Source organism: Lissotriton helveticus, chromosome 12, assembly GCF_964261635.1.
Source record: "Lissotriton helveticus chromosome 12, aLisHel1.1, whole genome shotgun sequence".
NCBI lineage: Eukaryota > Metazoa > Chordata > Amphibia > Caudata > Salamandridae > Lissotriton > Lissotriton helveticus.
Window position 1 is genome coordinate 23562333 of NC_136073.1, and position 20609 is coordinate 23582941.

The 20609-nt window shown below is 44.8% G+C and overlaps 1 protein-coding gene across 1 annotated transcript in view; it reads right to left on the bottom strand.

The window, feature by feature from the left end:
• Positions 1–20609, bottom strand: part of NCAN (neurocan) — a 220557-nt gene that overhangs the window by 168465 nt on the left and 31483 nt on the right. The window contains exons 3-5 of the mRNA XM_078670555.1: positions 18630–18804; positions 7171–7298; positions 3586–3879 (exon numbers count right to left, since the gene is read on the bottom strand). Coding sequence (XP_078526681.1) covers positions 3586–3879; positions 7171–7298; positions 18630–18804 — 597 coding nt within the window. The remainder of the gene's footprint in view (positions 1–3585; positions 3880–7170; positions 7299–18629; positions 18805–20609) is intronic.

Below are 20609 nucleotides of genomic sequence, written 5' to 3' on the forward strand. Positions count from 1 at the left end.
TTGAAGACTTTCAAAACAGATGTGAGAGAGAGTGTGTGTGTAGGTGTGTGTGTTTTTGTCAGTGTGTGCATGCAAAACTCACAGTGAAATCTGACAGACACCTCACCTTGCTACACTGAAAGCATCTGTACACATTTATTCATCAGAAAATACATTAGGGGGGGGTCTAACACCCCAAATACCCCACCTGAAGTTAAGACCCTGTACAGGAGAGTGCCACTGGGCATTAGTAAACACCACAACACTCACTACTAGGACAAGATGCTTGAGACAGCCCTTTTGGAATCCATATTTTTGACTTTCGCTTACATCCCTGCCACGGGTGTCAATTCACCGAGCTATTTCACAGACCTCGCGGCTTAGACACCACGTCACACGGCATACTCCATTAATCTAGGAAAAGAGCCCGGGCAAGCTGCTTGGTTTCACAGCCATTTAATTCCCGCTCTCCGCAGAGGTAGCCACCGGTGCATCATTACCTTCCAATGGCGACCCAGGAGCAGAGGGTGGTGGGAGTTGGGGGGGGTGATTTATGAAATATTGCATCTTCAGGAAGAGACCGCTGAGGTTTCCTGAGGCCCTGATTCTCTCAGTCTTAATAAAATATGGCTGCCGCATTTCTGCGGCACGCAATAGAGACCTCTGGAAGGCGCGGCCTAGCAAGTGTGGTAAATCTATCCCTTTAACGGGTTCAGTCCCAAGGCGGCCATTTGGCCCTGGGAGAAGTCTTTCTTTTCATTTCTTCTTTAATGTGTGGCCGCCGCCTCCTGGCGCGGGGCCCGGAAGCGCGCAGACGCGCCTGCTGAATAATTCATGGCGCCTCACCATGGTCATCAAAGGGGGATTATTCATTATTCTGACGAATTCCTCAATCAAATATTCATCGGGGAGGTTCTCGCTGCACATTCATATTGATTTAAATGAATCAATATGCCCTGCGTTTCCCCCGTTAATTTGTAGGCCTTATTCCTGAAGGATGGCCCCTCTAGTTGACCGACCCCCCCATCGCCACGGGGTGGATGATCAGTTCAGGAGACAGTGCACTGAGTATATATCATGGCACAGAAACATATTTGGCTGGTGCGGAGCAATGCGTAGAGCCCGCTCCAAAGATTGCCCTCTAGAGGTGAACTGTCTCCACTGCAGGTAACGGATGTATGATGTTACAACGCGATCATTTAGATCACGGTACATTACATTGCTGTTTTTACAACGCAAGTCGTTACAACGACTTGCGCTGCAGGGCGCTGGTCTTAGGAATAGTGTGATTTACTATTCCAACTCCAGCCTACATACAGTAGGGAAGGTGTTGGACTAGTAAATCACACTCTTCCTTAGTCTATAGCGCCATCCTGCGCAAGTCGTTGTAACGACTTGTGTTGTAAAAGCAGCGATGTAAATGTATTGCAGTGTTTTGACCGTGTTGTTAAGGTCGTTTCCCGCAGCGGACAGAGGTATCCACTGCCATGGCACTGAGCTGTCTTTCTATATGGAGAACTGGCAGAAAGTATGGAAGTTTAGGAGAGAGATACATGGGTAGAGCTCGGAGGGTCCCTTCCGGCAGATAAGATGCACGAGTAGAGGGCATCACAGCTCGTCGGAAGGTCTAACGCCACAGATATGAAAGTCCACTCTCAGGATAGAGCCGCATATCTCAAGTCTAGGAGGGAGGCACACTGCCAGGCCCTCAAGGGTCCCTTCAAGTAGAGAATGGTCAGGAGGCATGGGGTACCAATACTCAGGGAGGGGTGTCTATTACCAGAACTCTAAGCTCAATATAAAAACAGTCATGAGATTTTGCAGTTTAGGAATGAGGCACACAGAGATGGGAGAGGTCCCCCAACCTCAAAGGAAAGAGAAAATACCACAGTTCAAAAGAGAGGTACACTGCCAGAGCTCCAAGGGGGTCCCACAGGCGTAGGACCGGCAGGGGGAATCTCAGTTCAGGAAGGAGGTAAACTGACAGAAGCCCCTAGGGGGGTCCCTGAGGTAAAGGACAGGCAGGGGTATCATAGGTTAAGGAGTGAGGTACACTGCCATAGCTCAGGGGGGGGCCTCCAGGTAAAGGGTAGGCAGGGGGTATCTGAATTCAGAAGGGAGGTACACTGCCAGAGCTCTAGGGGGGGTGGTCCTACAGGTAAAGGACAGGCAGGAGGTATCTCAGTTCAGGAGTGAGAGTGACTGTGTGAGAAACTATGCAGATTTAGTGAAATTTAATTAAGTCTGCACACTTTTTTAGTGTTGGAGGGAAAAATCTACAAAATGTTTTTTTGTGGAGAAAAATCGGAGACTTCAGAATCGTGTTTAAAACTTGGCGCGGAGGAGCACCGCTCCTGTCTCACCAATGCAGAGGCCCAGAGCTACCGCTGGGCCCATGTTTGCCACCTTTTACCTGGGTGCCAGGGCCCAAGATTTTTTCAGAAGTCCACTGCCGCTTCTGCCAAAAAAGATCCCTACCAGCGCTACCAAACACTACTACTAAAAACACCTACTTACCATTACACTCCTACAAGTGTTCCAATTCAGTATCCTGGTATTATTATTTTTAATCAGATATTGAATTATTAAACACTTTGCTCATGTACTTTATAAAGAAAAACTAGACTGACAACGCCACCATGGGGTAGACGGCTATATATGCGCGCTGGGGCTGAGCACCAGCAAACACCGGCATAAATTAACCACTGGCCCCACCCCATTTGGGACAGGCTACCATCATTGAATCTTCTTTCCAGGTTAAAGAAAACAGTGAAAATGTCCCTGCCTTGGGACTAAACAGGATTAGCAGAACCTCAAAAGCCAAAATGGAAAACCAGGACGAGATAATCTACTCTCTCTTGACATGGCTCAGTTAGGGATCTCTCTCACAGATGGCATTATATAGGAACAGGGTCAAGACTGATTTCCATATAGCTGGGTCTGAACTGAGGTGGCGAAGAGTGCCAAAGAATGATAATGGATTAAACCCAAATCTGGGGTGAGTGTCTGAAAAGTTTCAATGCTAAGTCCATCATCTACTTGTGTTGGCATTACATAGGCACCTGCTACCTGTGCCAACCATGACATGTCTCTTCCTTAGACCTTCAGGTTAGCGTGTTACTTTCAGGTGCCAGGTAGCTTCATGTCTGCGGGACAGTGTTTCCATCCTACAACTTTCATTTAGTATTGTAGCTATAAGTTTCCCAGGTTCATGCGCCATGCGTCGCTTCAGTCCAGTTTTTTTCCTATGAATTCTGGGACTTGTAGTCCTATTTGATAGTAGAATAAAAACGACAATCCTAGAATTCAAAGAAAAAATGTGGACTACAGAAGCACATCACACAGACCTGGGAAACTTGGCAGACGTGTAGTATGCTCTGAGAAGTCAATACTTAGGGTAATTGGCATATATTCACTATGGTATTTTGTCGCACATAAGGTAGTATTCCTGGAGTACTCTTTTACGTACTCTTACATGTCCAAAACATTCAAAATGGGATTAAAATGGGCATTTTCACAGAATATTCATATACAATTTTTACAAACAGAAAGCACTGTTCCCACATTTATTTTGTGGCAAGATATGATGGACTGAGAGCCCTGTACCTTGATAGCAGTAGGCGTCAAACTTATCCCTGGGATCCGGAAATCCCGTGCGGTTCGGGAACTGGTACACGGTTCTCACGCCGGGCAGGTCTCCGCCGCAGTTCTTGCGTGGTGTTTTGATAGGGTAGCGTACGCTACCGTCGGCTAACCAGCCAGGGTCGCACTGGTCCAGACCTTCCTTCCACGCGAGATACAGCTGCCCCACGGTAGCCAGACTGCCCCCCTGGGCTTGGCAAGAGAGGGTGGCGTCCAGAAAGGTTTGCTTCCGTGGTCGAGAGACAAAGCGGACCGTACCTGGGTACAAAGAGGGATGAAAGAACATTAAAATAGAAACTCAAAAGAAGCCACTTGGCTGTTAAAAGAGTGTGTTAAAGGCAACAAGAGATACATATTTTTCCACAGGAATTATTGATCCCTTTTTTACGCCTTAAATTTGCAGAGAATTTAGAAAACCAGAAATGATGAATCGCTTAGTTCTTCCTAGAGTTTACAAAAAAAACTTCACAAGTTAGCAGGTATTCTGGTCTTTTCACTCTGTTTTCGCACTGGGGAAATATTTCCCTGTGGAGAACCATTTCCTCTATACGAAGGGTTCTCCAAAGTCGATCCTGGAGGGCCGGATCCGTGCCAGATTTTTAGCGTATCCCCATTTAGATAAATATAGTTATCTTAAAAATCTGCCTCCAGAACCAACTTTGAAGAACCTTGCTCTATAGCAAAGTGTGATACATTCTCCTTCCCAGCTGGGATGGTGAGTTACACTAGCTCTTTGCTGGAGTATATTTCTGAGTCCTTCGAGGCCGGAATGAGGAAGTAGAGGAATTTGTAAATGTCAACAAACAGCCATGTTTGGGCGTTCGCAGACATTCCATAGTTAATGCTTTTGAATGCACAAATATCTCTTTTCACCAAGGGGTGCAAATGATTTCTGAACAACTTTCATGACCTTTCATTGAAAAGTTCATTTTTTTCAAACTCATAAATAACTACAAAATATTTTTTTAAACTTCCAAAATAAATGTAAAACACCAAAAATGGTGTTATTCCCCAAACATAGATTTAAAATGAAATTATATTTGTCTTTGTAGGAATTTTGATCTTCAGAAACAACATAAACGATGACGACACTATTAGATGTTTATTTTACTAGGATTTTATTAGGATTTCAATAATTCAATACCTGCCTATTTTTGTACCCACCAAATATACTAATATCATTGTGCAGAAATTTAAAACGGCCATCAAGTGAACAGAAAAGAACAGGTCTCCTAACCCAGCTCTGCATTTCTAACCTTCACCAACAAAAGGCATTCTAGAAAGTTAGTTTGATGATGTCAGCATGGGTTTTAATATCTGTTATTCATAATCATGTGCCCCATTGACTGAATCACGGTTCAATCTTAAATCCTCAACACAATTTCTGGTAGAAGCATCTGTGTTAAAACAGGTGCGTCGGGGTGGTAGAAAATATTCGGTATCGACAAAGAACCTCTAAAATGTACGTCTTCTGACTATCAGGAGGGGAAAAACTTCAATCTAGGCAACTGCTTACAAAATGGCTATGGACATATTAATTTTTTCCTATTACCTTATTTTCTAAATTATTCGTCAATCAACTGACTTTTAATCAGCTCTGCAAAGCCCAAAGCTGTTTTGTCGCAAACACAAATATGATTAATAGAATTGTTCCTCATGCGATCCAGCATTCAGATAAATACATGGAAATTTGTATACTTCAAAAATGGGGAAATATTATTTTTTTTTTTAAATCAATCTTGGGTAATTCAGCTTTGAAAATTACTAACAGAAATCAATTTTGTATTAATTGAGTCACCGCTGGTATTTTACTGTAAGTCAAACGCGGTCATAAAATTGATTAGTTTACTTGGAATTTCTGCAATGTAATTATAAATGAAGTAATTAAGTGAGATGGAAGTGTGAGAAATTCAAACAGTTTGTTTCAGATAATTAATGCAAGGATTCCAGGGTGTATACCTGCCCTCCCATTCTGATGTGAAATTATTAAGATGCAGACTGGGGTATTTAGGGGAGGGCAGTGAGTCTGGGGGTATAAGATGATGGCTAAAGACTAAAAATTTAAAAATAAATTTGCAGGGAGTAACTAATTCAGAATCTGTAACAACAAATTATATAACATTTTTGATTTAATTATTTATAGCTTTTCATAAATAAGGTGACAATTCCAGAGTGTGAAATGGTGCTGCAAGTGACGGTGCAGTGAAAATGACAAGGTGAAAAACTTTGAAAAAACAGCCAGTGCATATAGCAAAAGAAGAAAACTATCTCAACCAACTGGACATAAACTGGAAGGTTATAAAAAACTATCAAGACATAAGAGAATGAAAGAGTCTCACAAGGTCCAGGCACTTGATGCATGTCTGGTTAAGATGTACAAGTTGATGTTTTGACCCCAAAGTGTTATTTAACAGGGTCTTCTTCAGGACAGAAAATGTAGCAACCTGACACAAGAGGGAACATGCAGCAATTAATGTCACAAGGGAACAGACAATCAATTTCTTACAAAATATAAACATCAAGGGTCTCTTGAATATCGGCCCCAAACACCAGGGTGTATGGGTTCATCATCCCAGAACCGCGTGGGAAATCTACGTGTCGGAGGGGGTCTGAGAAAATGTGCAGATTGAATATGGCGTGTGAAGGGATTAAAAGTCTGAGTCTTAGAGCATGGGAAGTTGAATAAACGTCAAAGATGCCTCGAACCTAGTGGATTGGCAGCCACCAGTGAACCTTGTATAGAATGCCTATTCAAGGACACAAGGCCCTCATCCAACATGGCGGTGTGCTTCATTATAGGGTCTGCTCCTTGTCCAGAAGATGATAGTTCCTCTGGGCGGGCTCCAATGCAAGGGGTACGATGCAGAGTTATTTTCATCAAAGGACAAAATAAAATTACCGGGCGTTCAATCCCTATCACTTTATTGGGATTGCAAGTGCCAAAGTAATACAAAGATTGATTTGGGATGTCAAGGGATTATGTTTAGTCCCTGCATCCCAAAGTCAACATGTATCGGCCTAAATGAGGAGTCCAAAAACGTTTTGAGGCCTTCTTCAGGACTTATGGATCCCTCCAATAACCTTTCCTTCACTGAATCTAAAAGAGGTGTCCTATTTAGAGTAAAGGGTGGAAGAACAAAAAGTGAAGATGACCTGAAATGTCAAGAGAAAAATATATTTTACGCTCATGGTTAATTTTCACTGGTTAAAAGTTGTCACAATATATGATACAGAGTACATACCCTATAAAGGCAGCACTAATATAACACTCTATAGTCAAACATTCTTCATATGTGAGATTTCTAAGCCTGGGGGTAAAAGTGATGCATGGTCTGAATCTTGGGGTGAGTAGTCTGAGTTTGTGGGACATTTGGTGATGGGTGTGCTGAGTCTAGGAGTTATGGGGATGTCAGTCTAAGACTCAGGTGTATCCTAAAAACTACCTCATTTGAGGGGGTAGGGGTCTGGTTCTCTCAAATATTTGTCACCAAAATTACACAGATGCTGTCCAGAAATACCCATGGGAGTAAAAGCTATGCACTCTCTTGCCTTTCAGCTCTTTGACGTAACAGTAGACATCATAGGGTTCTTCCAGGTCCCGTTCGCCATAGGTCCTGACCCCGGGAAGGTTGTTCCTGTCTCCATAGCAACCGGGTCGTGGTGATCTGATTGGATACCTAAGAGAAGAGAGAGAAGTATGAAGTTACTGATGCATCAATACACTCAGACCAAAGGGAGTTTTGGTGAGAAGCCAACCTTCCCTGAAGATGCTTTGCAATAAGTTTTGCGATAGCAGTGACCTAAATTGGCAGGTACTGTTAGGAACAGGCAACCAACACTTCTTTAATTTGAAACAGCGAGATCTCGCACTCTCAGCGGGGTGTAATATTTTTACTGGGAGACTACTGTACGTCTCAGCAGGGGCGATGTGCTTTTAATGGGTGAATACTGACTTCTCAGTAGGGGTACAGTATTTAGGTCTCGCTGAAAGCCATCCCGTTAGGGATGCTTTGGCGAGATTAAAGTAAGGGCTTTCAAAAGTGCACCCAAAGGCGGATTGCCTACAGTGCATGTGAGCCGGGCGCATGCACATCGCACACCATTTGTTATCAGCTTGTGAGCCTCGGCATCAGACTTCAAAGGAAACCGCTCCCCCGCCCCCCACATCAGACTTCAAAGGAATCCGCCCCCCCGCCCCCCGTCACGCAATGCCAAGAGCTTGTTTGGGTATACCGTGAACCTTGTGCATGATGTTTTGTACGACTTTGTTTTAATACATTTTGGGAAGCTTGCCTCTATTTTCGTGAAGCTTATGCGCAATGTTTTTTACATGGCTTTGTTTCCATACATTTTCTGAAGGTTGCCACTGTTTTTGTGAAGAGCTTGGTTCCGTCGCAGAGCTCTCTCCCTGCAGCTTGCAGACATACTGCCTGTTGCGCCCTCCCTGCCCGTCCTACTCCCATTTCCTTTTCCTCTCCCAGCAGCTTATTATTTGACCTCTGATAGCGCCCCTGCTCCTCCATGACCCCCACTGCTCCGGGTCTCTGGAGGCCATAGTCGGCGAGTATGATCTGTGCCCACAGCCCCCACAGGTACTATTACTGCAGACAGAGTTTTGTGTTTATTTCACACTGCATAACGGCTTCCCTGACAATGCTTTGTGAGTGACTTGTGCTTCCTGCACTCGGCAGATAATTACTGTGCACGTTCAGGGCCTCGCAGGAGGCACAGTGATTAGAGCTGCCTAGAAAGTTTCCAGACGCCTCAGAAGCAGACCTGCTGGCTGAGACACTCTTGCTTTCTCTGCAAGTCTGTTTCACTTTTGTAACATTTCGTCTGTCAGCCTGTTAATTTGTAAATGCATGAAGACAAGGGGGAAGGTAACCACCGCCAGTACCACCACCACCAATACTACCAGTACCACCACCACCAATAACACCACCAGTAATACCAGTACCACAAGTACCACCACCTCTAGATCATATGTAACTCTCATTTCACACTTTGTGTCTGTGTAATTTACAACACTTACACATGTTATTCACTGCAGTATTTATCACTACTTTGAATATGTCGCAGGCTGGTCTCTTCCTCTGATATTTACAATCTAACAAGCGGTCTAGAAGGCCCTTTATTGCAATGCAATAAGTCTTGCATTTGCAAATGTTTAAGTATTAGTATTGTAAATAACAATGCCTTTTGTTTATGTTGTAGAACACAAAACATAAATAAAAGGCATTGTCATTTACATTGGCAATGGCTCAAACTTGCGTAAAGCAAGACCTATTGCATTGTAAATGCGTGTTTTTTATGGAAATGCACTGGCACATCTGAGCAGGGCTCCTAAAATTGTTTAAATAGAAGATGACTGCACTCCTCAGCGTGGGTGCAATTCTTTTAATGGAAGAGTACTGTCACTTCTCCACAGAGATGCAGCACTTTCAATAATGAGCGAGTACTGGCACTTTTCCGCAGAGGAGCCACACTTTCAATGGGAGAGTACTGGCACTTCTCAGCAGGGGTGCAACACTTTCAATGGTTGACTACTAGCACTTCTCAGCAGAGGTGCCACACTTTAAATGGGAGATTACTGGCACTTCTCAGCAGGGGTGTAACACTTTCAATGGGAGATTACTGGCACTTCTCAGCAGGGGTGCAACACTTTCAATGGGAGATTACTGGCACTTCCCAGCAGGGGTGTAACACTTTCAATGGGAGATTACTGGCACTTCCCAGCAGGGGTGTAACACTTTCAATGGAAGAGTACTGGCACTTCTCAGCAGGGGTGCAACACTTTCAATTGTAGAGTACTGGCAATTCTCGGCAGGGGTGCAACACTTTCAATGGAAGAGTACTGGCACTTCTCAGCAGGGGTGCAACACTTTCAATGGGAGTGTACTAGCACTTCTCAGCAGGGGTGCAACACTTTCAATGGGAGAGGACTGGCACTTGTCCGCAGCGGTTCAACACTTTCAATGTCAGAATAGCAGCACTTCTTACCCCCGCCGTAATACATTTAAATGCAAGTGTACCAGCACTTACCCGGAGAAGACAGGTACTCTGGCATACGAGTAGCAGCGGTTTTGAGATTTCCATTTAAAGCACTGGGCAGTGGGCCACGTACCATGAACAGTAAAAGCTGCCAGGAGCCGGTGTTTCCACTCAAAGCCTCTCCCTGGAGCAGGCGAGAACCATCTCCCAGAACAGGATGGAAGTCTTACGGAGACAAGCATCTTTCTGATATGAGCCTGCTGAAAGTGCCACCAGCTTACGTCTGACTGCTTAAGAGGCATTGCCTTTTGAGCTCTATAGCTATGATTTACCCAGTTCTAAAAACTCTCGAACTCTGCATCCCGCTGTAATGAGGGGCCTCTCAATTTAGGGGCGGCCTTAGGCATGTGCAAGCTGTGCACCTGCACAGGGCCACCATACCTCCAGGGCCTCCACAACAATATATATCCTTAATATAATAATCCTCTGAGGATGGATACATATTTGCATGGCGGCTCCTGGCAGGGATTTGGGGACCTCCGGCTCTGTTCCACTTCCAAACACCCTGACCCCGGTCTCCCCCCGCTTCACTGGCCTCCGCGCCTGCGTTCCTCCTGGTTCCCGCCCGGACCCCCTCTTCCGGGGCCCCCTACCTACGCTCCCTGCCCAGGGCCGCTATGAGCCTAGAGCCGCCCCCGCACAATTAGTTTGTCAGCAACTTTTTGTGCAGGTGACAAACAGCAGAAGTTTACTAAATCGCAAAGTTAGTTACACTCGCAAAATCCACTTCCAATCACAATTTACGTCAAACATTTTTTGAGAGATCTGTGTCTGTGGAAATTTTCACTGCAAGGTTATGTTTCGCAATCCAATTTTTCAACCCCTGTTTTCTGCTAACTTTATGCCCTGTGTACATCGAAATCTACAACTTTCTAAACCCATAGCGATGCGCATGCGTGGGAGACGGGCCATTACAGGGATGAGTCGGGCAGTGCTAAGAGGAGGCAGGGGGAGGCTTTTCGGGTTCCTTAGCTCAACTGGATCCCTTGATTTGAATTTGGACTACAACTCCCAGAGTGCAATAGGTTGTTAAACGAAACACCCAAGACAGGCGTCCTGTGTCCGTTCGAACATGGAGTTACCTTAGTTTGAGGCTGAAGCAGGTGTTGTCTGAAAGGCAAACTCAATAAAGTTTACAATACGCTTCTTTAATATTAGAACTAGCATTCAGAAGCTTAAAAGAAATATATTAAGATTCTTACTGCTAAGGTTTGTGCCTCTGACACATTTCGAAAACTAAACCTCTTTCAGTTTATTCTTACTGTCCTCTATCGTGTCAACTGCCTTAAACAGGAAATGACGTAAGAGGACAGGAAGCGACATCTGCAGGTATTCCAGAACAGAAAAGGTGTCAATCAAAAGGTTCTTTTTCCTTTCCACCAACAAGAAATGCCACCCCTTTTACTGTGCGTCTTGCTGCAGTAATAATGGATGCACAGACTGCACTCCTTGTTTTCCTCTGATGTCACTTCCTGTTTCAGGCATTGAATGCTAGAGTCTGTTGTCTTGGTTCACTACAGCCAGATGGACAAACGCACCAGATTACAAGATTTAGAAGCAAACAGAGCTGAGAACTGGGAACATAAGAGCTCTGTAACTTCCTGCAATCTTTTAAGGAACTGAAGGAATAAACTCTTGCAGAGGGCCACACAGCTAGGTCTGTTCCTCCACCATTGTCATCTTGAGCTGCTCTAGTCTTCTTGGCTATGATGTGGAGGAGTGTGGCTCACTGATTAGAGCGGCAGACCCTGATGCAGAGGTCTGGCCCGGGACCAGGGTTCAATTCCCGACGCGGCAGGGTCCTGAGCCCAAAATGTCCACGGACTCGATAATTCTCGCCTCGGTGCCTATTCTAATCATGGGGTCCCACGCTGCAACTCTGGGCAATAGTTGCTTAATCTCCACTACGGCGGCCCGCCCCCTGCGGGATGCCTGGCTTTCACCCTGGGGACACCCAGTAGGGGTTATCTCACAGGGAAAAAGCCAGGACGGGTTCCCAAGGCAAGCGCCTTGATGCCTTTGGGTGATACGTGCGCTATATAAGTCGCAATACATTTACATTTACATACATTTACATGTCACTTGGAACTCCTCGGTGGAAAACATTCCATTCAATGGATCCCTGTCCAGCCTCAATCTTATGTCCCGAGTTTATCTTAAGGCATTTGATTGGTGCTCTAGAAAGCAAAGTTGATGGATCACTAAAAATCACACTTCTTTGCTTTGCAATACCTGGTGAGCGAATGGCTCAAGTCATTGGTACAGCGGTTACTTCTGCACGTGGAAGATCGACTCAGCACTACGCGAGTGCCGAAGACTTCCCGCTTGTCGCGAGCGCCTGTTCGAGAGCTCTGAGGTTGGCGCATTAGGTATCGCTGGGGGCTATCTAGCACCGTATCCATCCACGGTTTTCTTTTATTAAAGAGTCACTGGAATGCTCTTAAGTGCAGGGCTATCACCTCCGCATTAGCAGCCTTCGCCATTTTTCTTAATACGATGGGAAACAAATTGGCAATCATATCAAAGACATTTAAATCCCATTAGCTCCACTGAGACTTTGCTGGAGGCGGAAATACTTTTTATTCCTCTTAATTTGCATGCTGTCTGTCATCGTTTTTACGCCAGCCCCCCGCCGCCCGCTCTCCTCGAATCCCAGAGGGTACGTGCGGATAAATCCATGGAGTATAGGAGATGTGCGGTTTGTTCGAACCTTGGCCATTGGTTGAGTAACGACACTACTACGGCAACCAGAAGTGAACAAGGGGTATAGAAGAGACGCGAGTTAGTTATGCTATGTAGTCCGTAAAATACTCATATTTGGCCTTTTGTGATGTTGTGGGACCTTCCACCGCATAAACACGCTCTCAGGAACTCAACCCTTTTCAGGACCACGACTTGCCCACCACACAAGAAGCCACCAACACAACTCCCTTTCGAGACGTCATCCCATGTGCCATATACCACACCCCCCTGACCTAGAACGACTCCATTCTACAAGAGCAGGCTCCTCCTTGAAATGGAACACAAGCAACCCAGGACCAATTTTTCCCTTGTTATGGGGCTCATCAGACGGGTATAGCTTTGTTCCCGTGGCACAGTGTGCAAGGGACCCACGTCTTGGCATGGTGTGCAAAATAACAATGGATTGGTATGAAGCCCCCAGTAATTACCAGTGGCTGACAATATTTCAAGCATTCCATCTATCGCGTTTGTGTGTTGCTTATGTGGGACTGGCATGCCCAAACGTGGGTCCCGTGCACACTGTGCTACTGGAACCAACCTACACCCGGTGATTAGCCCACAACGAGGTTAAAACCAGCCCTGGGTTGCTTGTTTTCCTGCTCAGGAAGGCCCTGGCTTGGCCGATCAGGGGTGACTGTTCCCATGGGCGTTGGGTCAAGACTGATTTGCATACAGCTGGGTCCAACCTTAGGTGGCACGGAGTGTAAAATAGCGATGGATTGGGATACAGCCCAGTGGCTGAGACTAATCCAAGACTTCCAGCCATCACTTTTTGTATACTTTAGTTTGTTACCCTACGTGGGTCACGTATGCAAAGATCTGGGTCCTATGCACACTGTGCACTGGAACAAAGCTATACCAAATACATAAATAAAATAGACTAACATTCCTGGCTTGCAGCTCAAATTCCTCCTCCCTCAGTTGTCTTCTTGAACCTCTAAACCCAGCAAACTGCATTACCCAATCCTGGTGCTGCTATCACAGCATGAAAGCAGAGCCAGGATTGGAGGGAGCGACCTCTCTCAGCACCCTCAAGAGCCCTGGAGGCCTGCGCTTTCTCTATCCCAGCTGTCTAAGACAGCTAGGTTAGAGAAGCTTACATTGTGCATGTCTGGATGGCCGTCCCGAAACGGCCAGCCAAAGAGACATGCGCATTTTAAACATTACCGCACAGTTCTCTGTGGCTGCCACTCGGCAGCAATGGCCATGCCCCTTAGTTCGAGACAGGTTGCTGAAAAATAAAATGGGAATAAATGCACTTTATTATCATTTTACTTTTCAGCTCTATGGCTTGTGGAGCGACGCTTCTCTCCTCGAATCGAGGAGCCGTCCATGAGCTATACCCAGTTGATGAGCCCATAACAAGAGCGAAACCAGTCCTGGGATGCTTGTGATCCTGTTCAGGGAGAACCTGGCTTGGCAGTTCGGGCTGGACTGTTCCCATTGGAGCAGGATCAAGACTAATTTGAATATGGCTGGGACCAACCTGAGGTGGCATAGTGTGCAAAATAATGATGGGTTGGAATGTGGCCCGAGTGATTACCAGTGGGTGATATTAATTCAAGAATGCCATCCATCACTTTTTGTATACTTTGTTGACTGACCCAAGCGTAGACACACAGATCATCCGATGTGCCAGAGCTAAACCTTCACATACAGGTCTCTACTTCAATATCGACATCATTATTAGAGTGAAACGTAAACAAATTGGACTTTATTTCAGTATTGCTCGTTCTTTGAGCTACACTCCCCATATCGAACTCCATCTCAATGTCTCTCAACCGATGGAGCTAATCTATACACATTTTGTCTTCACCTCAATATCTCTCTCTGCCTCCTGATGTGACAGAGCTAAACCTTCATATATTGGTGTCCTTTACAATATCCCTAACCTTTGTAGATGGAACTAAACCCGTGTATGCTAGTCTTCAGTTGAATAGTCCTGTGCCTCGATGATGGAGCTACACCCATAGACACGGGTCGTCTTCTCATTATCTCTCGACCTCTTGGATAGAGCTACACCTGTAGACATTGGGCTGCTCAAGATCTCTTGGGCTCTTGGATTGAGCTACACTAGCAGACACTGGCCTTCATCTCAATATCTCTTAACCTCGTGGATGGAGCTACACTTGTAGACATTGGTGCTCTCAATATCTCTTGACCTCTTGGATTGAGCTACACCCGTAGACAAAGGCCTTCATCTCAACATCTCTCGACCTCTTGCGTGCAGCTACACTTGTAGACACCGGTATTCACCTCAATATTTCCTCGTTGATGGAATAAACCTTCAAACATTGGCCTTCAGCCAACATCGCTTGAATCTCTTGGCCTTGTGATTGAACCAAACCTTAGGCAAAGGAATTTCATCTCACTATCTCCCAGCTTTGTTAAAGCGATGAAGCTCCTCCGATGTTACTGGGTCGCCATCATTGTATGAAAGTGGGAGGACATGTACACTTGGCTCGAGAGGGGACCAGAGGCAAACTGAGGAAATGGGGAAAGGCTGGCAGGTCGATGCCTTTGAAATGGTGCTAGGTGTGGGGCAGAGATAGTGACATGTCAGATGGACTATGTTCTATCACTAGTGTGCGTTCAACACAATTCTTCGATAAGGCAATCGAGCTATCCCTCATAACTAGGAATGTTCAAAGTATAGGCTAACTCACTTGGCTAGATTTTGAAAAGGCATTTCCATATGATTCAGAGCAGGATCATCTGCAGTCCCTAATCTGAATATCAATGTATTTGTTTATGAAGCTCCTCAGACCTCAATAATGAACAAAAGTTATCAAGTACTTGCGGCTTGTATTTGTGTGGCACTGAGAGAATGACACCTCCCAAGCGGGGAGAAGCTCTCATCCCTGAATAGAATCCCTGAACAACCAATGGGACATTTTTTCTGCAATTTATGGATGTGAATCAGAGTAATTCCACCTTTTTGCCAGATCCTCGTCTACCTTAAACGGACAGAAAAGGTGAGCCTCATGTTGTAATCTCACAAACCACATCAAGAAAAAAGGTTTTTCAGTGTATCGTTCGCGTGGGTCAGTCAGGTTGGGCTAGAAATCCACCTGTTTCTCTATTTCGACTGTGGAGTGGATTTTTCGCCCGGTTTGGCTCCTCAGGTGAACTAAAAGAAACAGTTGATTGGCCGGATTTGGTTTTTCATGAACTGTTTCACCAAACCTTACTTACTACCACAGGTGGCGGCCCTCGCGGGTAATAGCTAAATATAGGTTTTCTGTTCTGACGTAAAGACCAGTGGATCACTCCATTCAGTTTCCCAACACTGAGGTCCTGCTCTTAGTCAGACAATCAGTTGTACCCTTCCTTCTCACCAGGCAGATTCTTGTCTTTGCTCTTGTGACCAGGTTCATGCCAAGATGATGTACAAAACTTTCTGATAGCAAAGTAAAGAAGACGCACCTCACATACAAGTAATAACAGATGGGGTCAAGCAAATAAGATGTATCGTGATTTCAATGGGAATAAAATTAACCATTTGGGATTGGTGCCACTCAGGATAAATATGCACCCTACTACCTAGATGTTAGAGTTCATAGTAAGTGACGAGCAATTACTATGAAACACAAATTTTAAGTACGGATACCCCGGCACTCTAAAGTGATTTATGTTCTGTGCATTTAGTACAGAGCGGAAAAGTTCTGTATATTGAAACAAATACTACTGGCAACAAACAAGTTTTGGTTCTCAAAATCAAATTCGTTTTTAATTCATAAATATTTTTAAGTCATGATGATTCTTAAAACACACGAAGAATACAGTTTCAAAAAAGAGTTCAAATACAAAGACCAAAAGAGGGCAAATGTCCCCTAATTTAGAGAGCTAGTCGAGAGACTAAGAATGGTGGTTATGTCCTCTTCATCCTGGTCCACAATGAGCAACAGCCGACACGTGTTTCGTCACGACACGCACTTTAGAGTGCCGGGGTATCCGTACTTAAAATTCATGCCAAGATGAGCTTTAGCCGGGGACTGCGCCTTATGAATGAAATTAAATGAAATGATTAGGTCAAGAAAACCTTTCTAGTTGGTACAGTGGGCGGAGTGATACCCAGGGACGGGTAAGGATCAGACCTGAAACCAGACGGGCCTCCTGGCCTTTATTCAATTTTTAATGGGTGATAAAATAATGTCTAATGATGAGTTGAGTGCCACGTGTTTGGGTCAAGACCTACATACTCTGATTTTTATTATGACAGCCACGTACACACAGTTTGTCAAAGGAAGCCATGATTCTTTATTTTAGAGAGAATTTTTTTTTTAAAAGTGTAGAAAAAACACAAAGTCTACTAAAATAAAATATTGGAAAGGGTGTATTTATCATGCAAATCCTAAAAAACACCAACACAATCACGCTCCTCCATCCTGAAAGGAATGGGGAGGAGCCATGGCTCATGAGGAGTTGTGATACCCCCTTCTATATTGGTAATCAATAACAGATTTCTCAAGATGGTTAGCACGTAGCATGGTAATCCAGTGACATTTCAGCTTTGCCCTCTGGTAATAAATGTAGGTAATTCATATAATTGTTTTTTATAACATGTTTTATTGATACACATTTATTTTTGACAGCATGGTCCATATAGAATGCATTTATTATTTACTAGCCCTAGTAGCAGTGGTAGAACTAGTAGTATAAGGTATCACACTGGAACAATGGGTCTACTGAAAGAACCAATCCAATATGACTAACAAAGAGATCAGCGGCTGGTCCCGCTTAACAGGCCGCTGGAGACAGGCGCGCAGCATGCACAGAGCGCGCTGGCGTGGAATAAGAACTTCTAATTTGTAAAACCCTTAAACTGAAGCTCTGCCGAGGCCGCCCACGGCTGTTTGCGTTTTATGACTGCTACTAGAGGCATGCAGCTGTCAGGTTTCTAAATTAAATTGTGTTCACGAAGCAGGTTTCTTTGCAAGGGAACAGAGCCTGCAATAGAATTCAGTGCCAGCAGTAGGAATTTAATTTTGTGGTTTTGTTGAATGTGAAACAGGTCTCAGCTGACCTCAGAACAATGTTCAAAAAGGGAATGGGTTTGACCTGCACCAGGAACCCCCTCCTGGGTGTTAGTGTGCTCTAAAAATCTACATAACATGACATGATGTGACTGGAAGGCGAGACCAGGACAGTTCATGCTAGGTGTCATCGGAACAATTCCTGGATTTTTCATTGTTAGGACGTTATTCCCGCTTCGACTACGCATCCTCTGGAGGAAGAAGCGCGCCCACATTTAGATTGTTAACAATAAGCGGGCAGCTGTATTTTCACTTACAGCAACTCCCACTAGCGTGGTGTAAGCCGCTATGTGTGAAAAGCTCTATGGCTGCTGAAGCAACGTATCCCCTTGTCCCACTCCTCTTTTCTATGGCTCCGCCCTGTGTTCCGCTCAGGACCTCCCAGATTTCTCATCACAGCACCACTGACATAGCCCATCGCCTTGCAGACGTTGCACTTCCCCATCACCTGGAGCGGCTCTCCTTGTTCTGGCCAGCCCGTGACCCTTCTACTCCTCCTGCATCTATGACCCACCTCCCTAAAGTCTTAGAAATGCAGCTTCTTTCCTAACCTACTGCACACCTGTAACTGAAAGAGGAAGATATTGCCTTTACTTTCAAGTTTGACCTACCTGTTTTGATAAATACTTGTTATTGCATATATTAGGGGTGTCAGCTTGGGTTGGTCCTGGTGCAGTAAGTAAGCCGTCAGTAAGTAACCGGACAAATGAATTCAAGTCGATCCTTCCCTATAAATGGCTGGATCAGCAGATCGGAGTCTATATTTCTAAAATGGTGGTCATCGAGCCAAAGGAACGACACGCTCACCAACAGAGGACACCATGACATCTGTCAACATGTCCTGGCTTTATAGCTGAGAGACATTTGTGTCCTGGAATGTTAAGCAGTTTTACTTTTCTCATTATAAGAATGGACTCACAAGCTCCAGCATGCAAAGCATTTTTTCCCTAAAAATGCGGGACTTTTTGGAGGAGGCACACATGGTATGAGGCTCCTTGGCAGTGAAGGCATTGCCAGCTAAAGGGAACCTGAATCATAAAAATTACACCGTAGCAAGGTACATCTGTTGCGCAGGTACATCATTGGTGGCCATTTTGGATTTTCATAGTATATATTGTTGCAGGGTCTCTCTTAACCACTCCCCCTTTTCCTCACCACGCATGCATTCTCAGGGCTCACCGCACAGTTCGGTCCGATAACCATCCCGCGTCACAGTTGTCAAAGCCATCTTCAAAGGCCGCTTGTAGCTGCTCAGGGGAAGCAATGACGGCAGAGTTCTCAAGACACGCCTGTTCCGCCTCTTGGAATGACAGGGCGTAGCGGTTGCTGCTGGCTCGATAGTGGAAAACCAGACCTAGGGAGAGATAGTCAGCAATATGAGAACATCGACCATCCATTCTATTAAAAAATCTTATAGAAACAGAAGATAAGACTTGAGGTGCAGAGTTGTACCAAATATGGGAAACAGACCAACTAGAAAAAAAATCAATATAAATTGCCACAAACTAGACGCAACTTGTTGGAAACAAAAAAACCCCATCAAACTTACTTCTAGCTTTACCACAAACTTGCATAGAATACCATCAGATAATTTTCAACACAAAATAGATCGATTTTCTAATAAGATATGAGGTATCGTAAACAGTCAGAGAACTTTTCAATGTTGTGAAACAATCCATCCATCCTAAGTGTACAACCCAATCCATCCCTCAAACTCAAGAACTTTGCAACTTCCCAGCTTTTTTTTTATTGAGAAAATTTTAAAAAACAGACAAGCCAGCAATATGAAGTACATGCCCAAATGACACAGCTCTACCGCCTCTATACAGAGTAGCAACACGTTTGCTTTCACCCGATGACAACAGAAGATGTGCTCTCCGCTCCTAACAGGCCTTGTACCTGGAAAGGTGCTTGTATCCTGTCCCCACAGTATAGCAGCAGCACATTGAGGAATGTATGACGTTACAATGCATATATTTACAACGCATGCCTTTACAACACAGTTTTTACACCGCAACATCCTTTACAACGCAAACATTTACATCGCGTACCACTACAACACACTTTTTAAGACTACATTTACAACGCATTCCATTACATCACATCATACCTTTACAATGCATTCCACTACATTGCATTTAAGGTAAGTGTTGGATAGTGCAGAGGTAAAAATTACTATTCTTACTCTAGGGGGTGCAACAGTATGGTAAGTGTTGAATAGTTTTGGGGTACTATGTGTTGTAATGGTATGCTTTGTAACGACATTCTATGTAATGCCTGCATTGTAATGACATGCGTTGTAGTGACATGCAATGTAATGATTGCGGTGTAGTGACGTGCGTTGTAAAGGATGTTGGATGTAAAGTCTGTGTTGTAAATGTAGTGCAATGTAATGGCTGCGTTGTAAAGGTTGTTTCCCCACACTGAGACGTACTGGCTACACAAGTGACCACACTTATCAGCAGAGGTCCCTGTATCCCCTGGCATCACACCCTGCTAATAAAAAAACACCTTAGTCCCCTCAGAAGCAAACAACTAGCATCCCACCAAAGACCTCCCTTGGAACTCAAAGGTTCTAGAAAGAATGGTCATCGACCAATTCCAAGCACGCGCAGGCTCACAAAATTTTCTGGACATTCACCAGTCTGGAATCAGACCCAAGCACCAGCTGGAAACTGCACTGGTAAATGTAGGACGAGGTGTTATTATTATTAATATATATATTTTTAGTTTTTTTTTAGAAATTATGGACTTGCTAGAGTAGTGCGGATTGACTTGCACCTCCGCCTAACCATGACTAAGGATGGTGTCGTCGACATAGTGTCAGCATTTATCGCGTCCTCCTCAACTTCTCGCATCGCGAACCCCAAATTGCAGTGAGTATATCCCTCTCCAGAACAACACAAAAACGTCCCCACATTAACAAGAGAAGTAAGCGGATCCCAGCTGGGGCAGTGCATGCCGTGCTCACCGCCTACTCGCAGACTGCAGCGGTGGCTGGGAATGCCGATTGTCCAGGCTGGACAACCACGCGAGTGTCGATTCTATACATGTGACGAACGAACTGGGGATGTCATATGCCGTCCCACCCGGAGTGAACACGGGTGACCTCAACCTACAACATGAGCTAAAAATCTTAACCGTGTCCCTAATGTCACT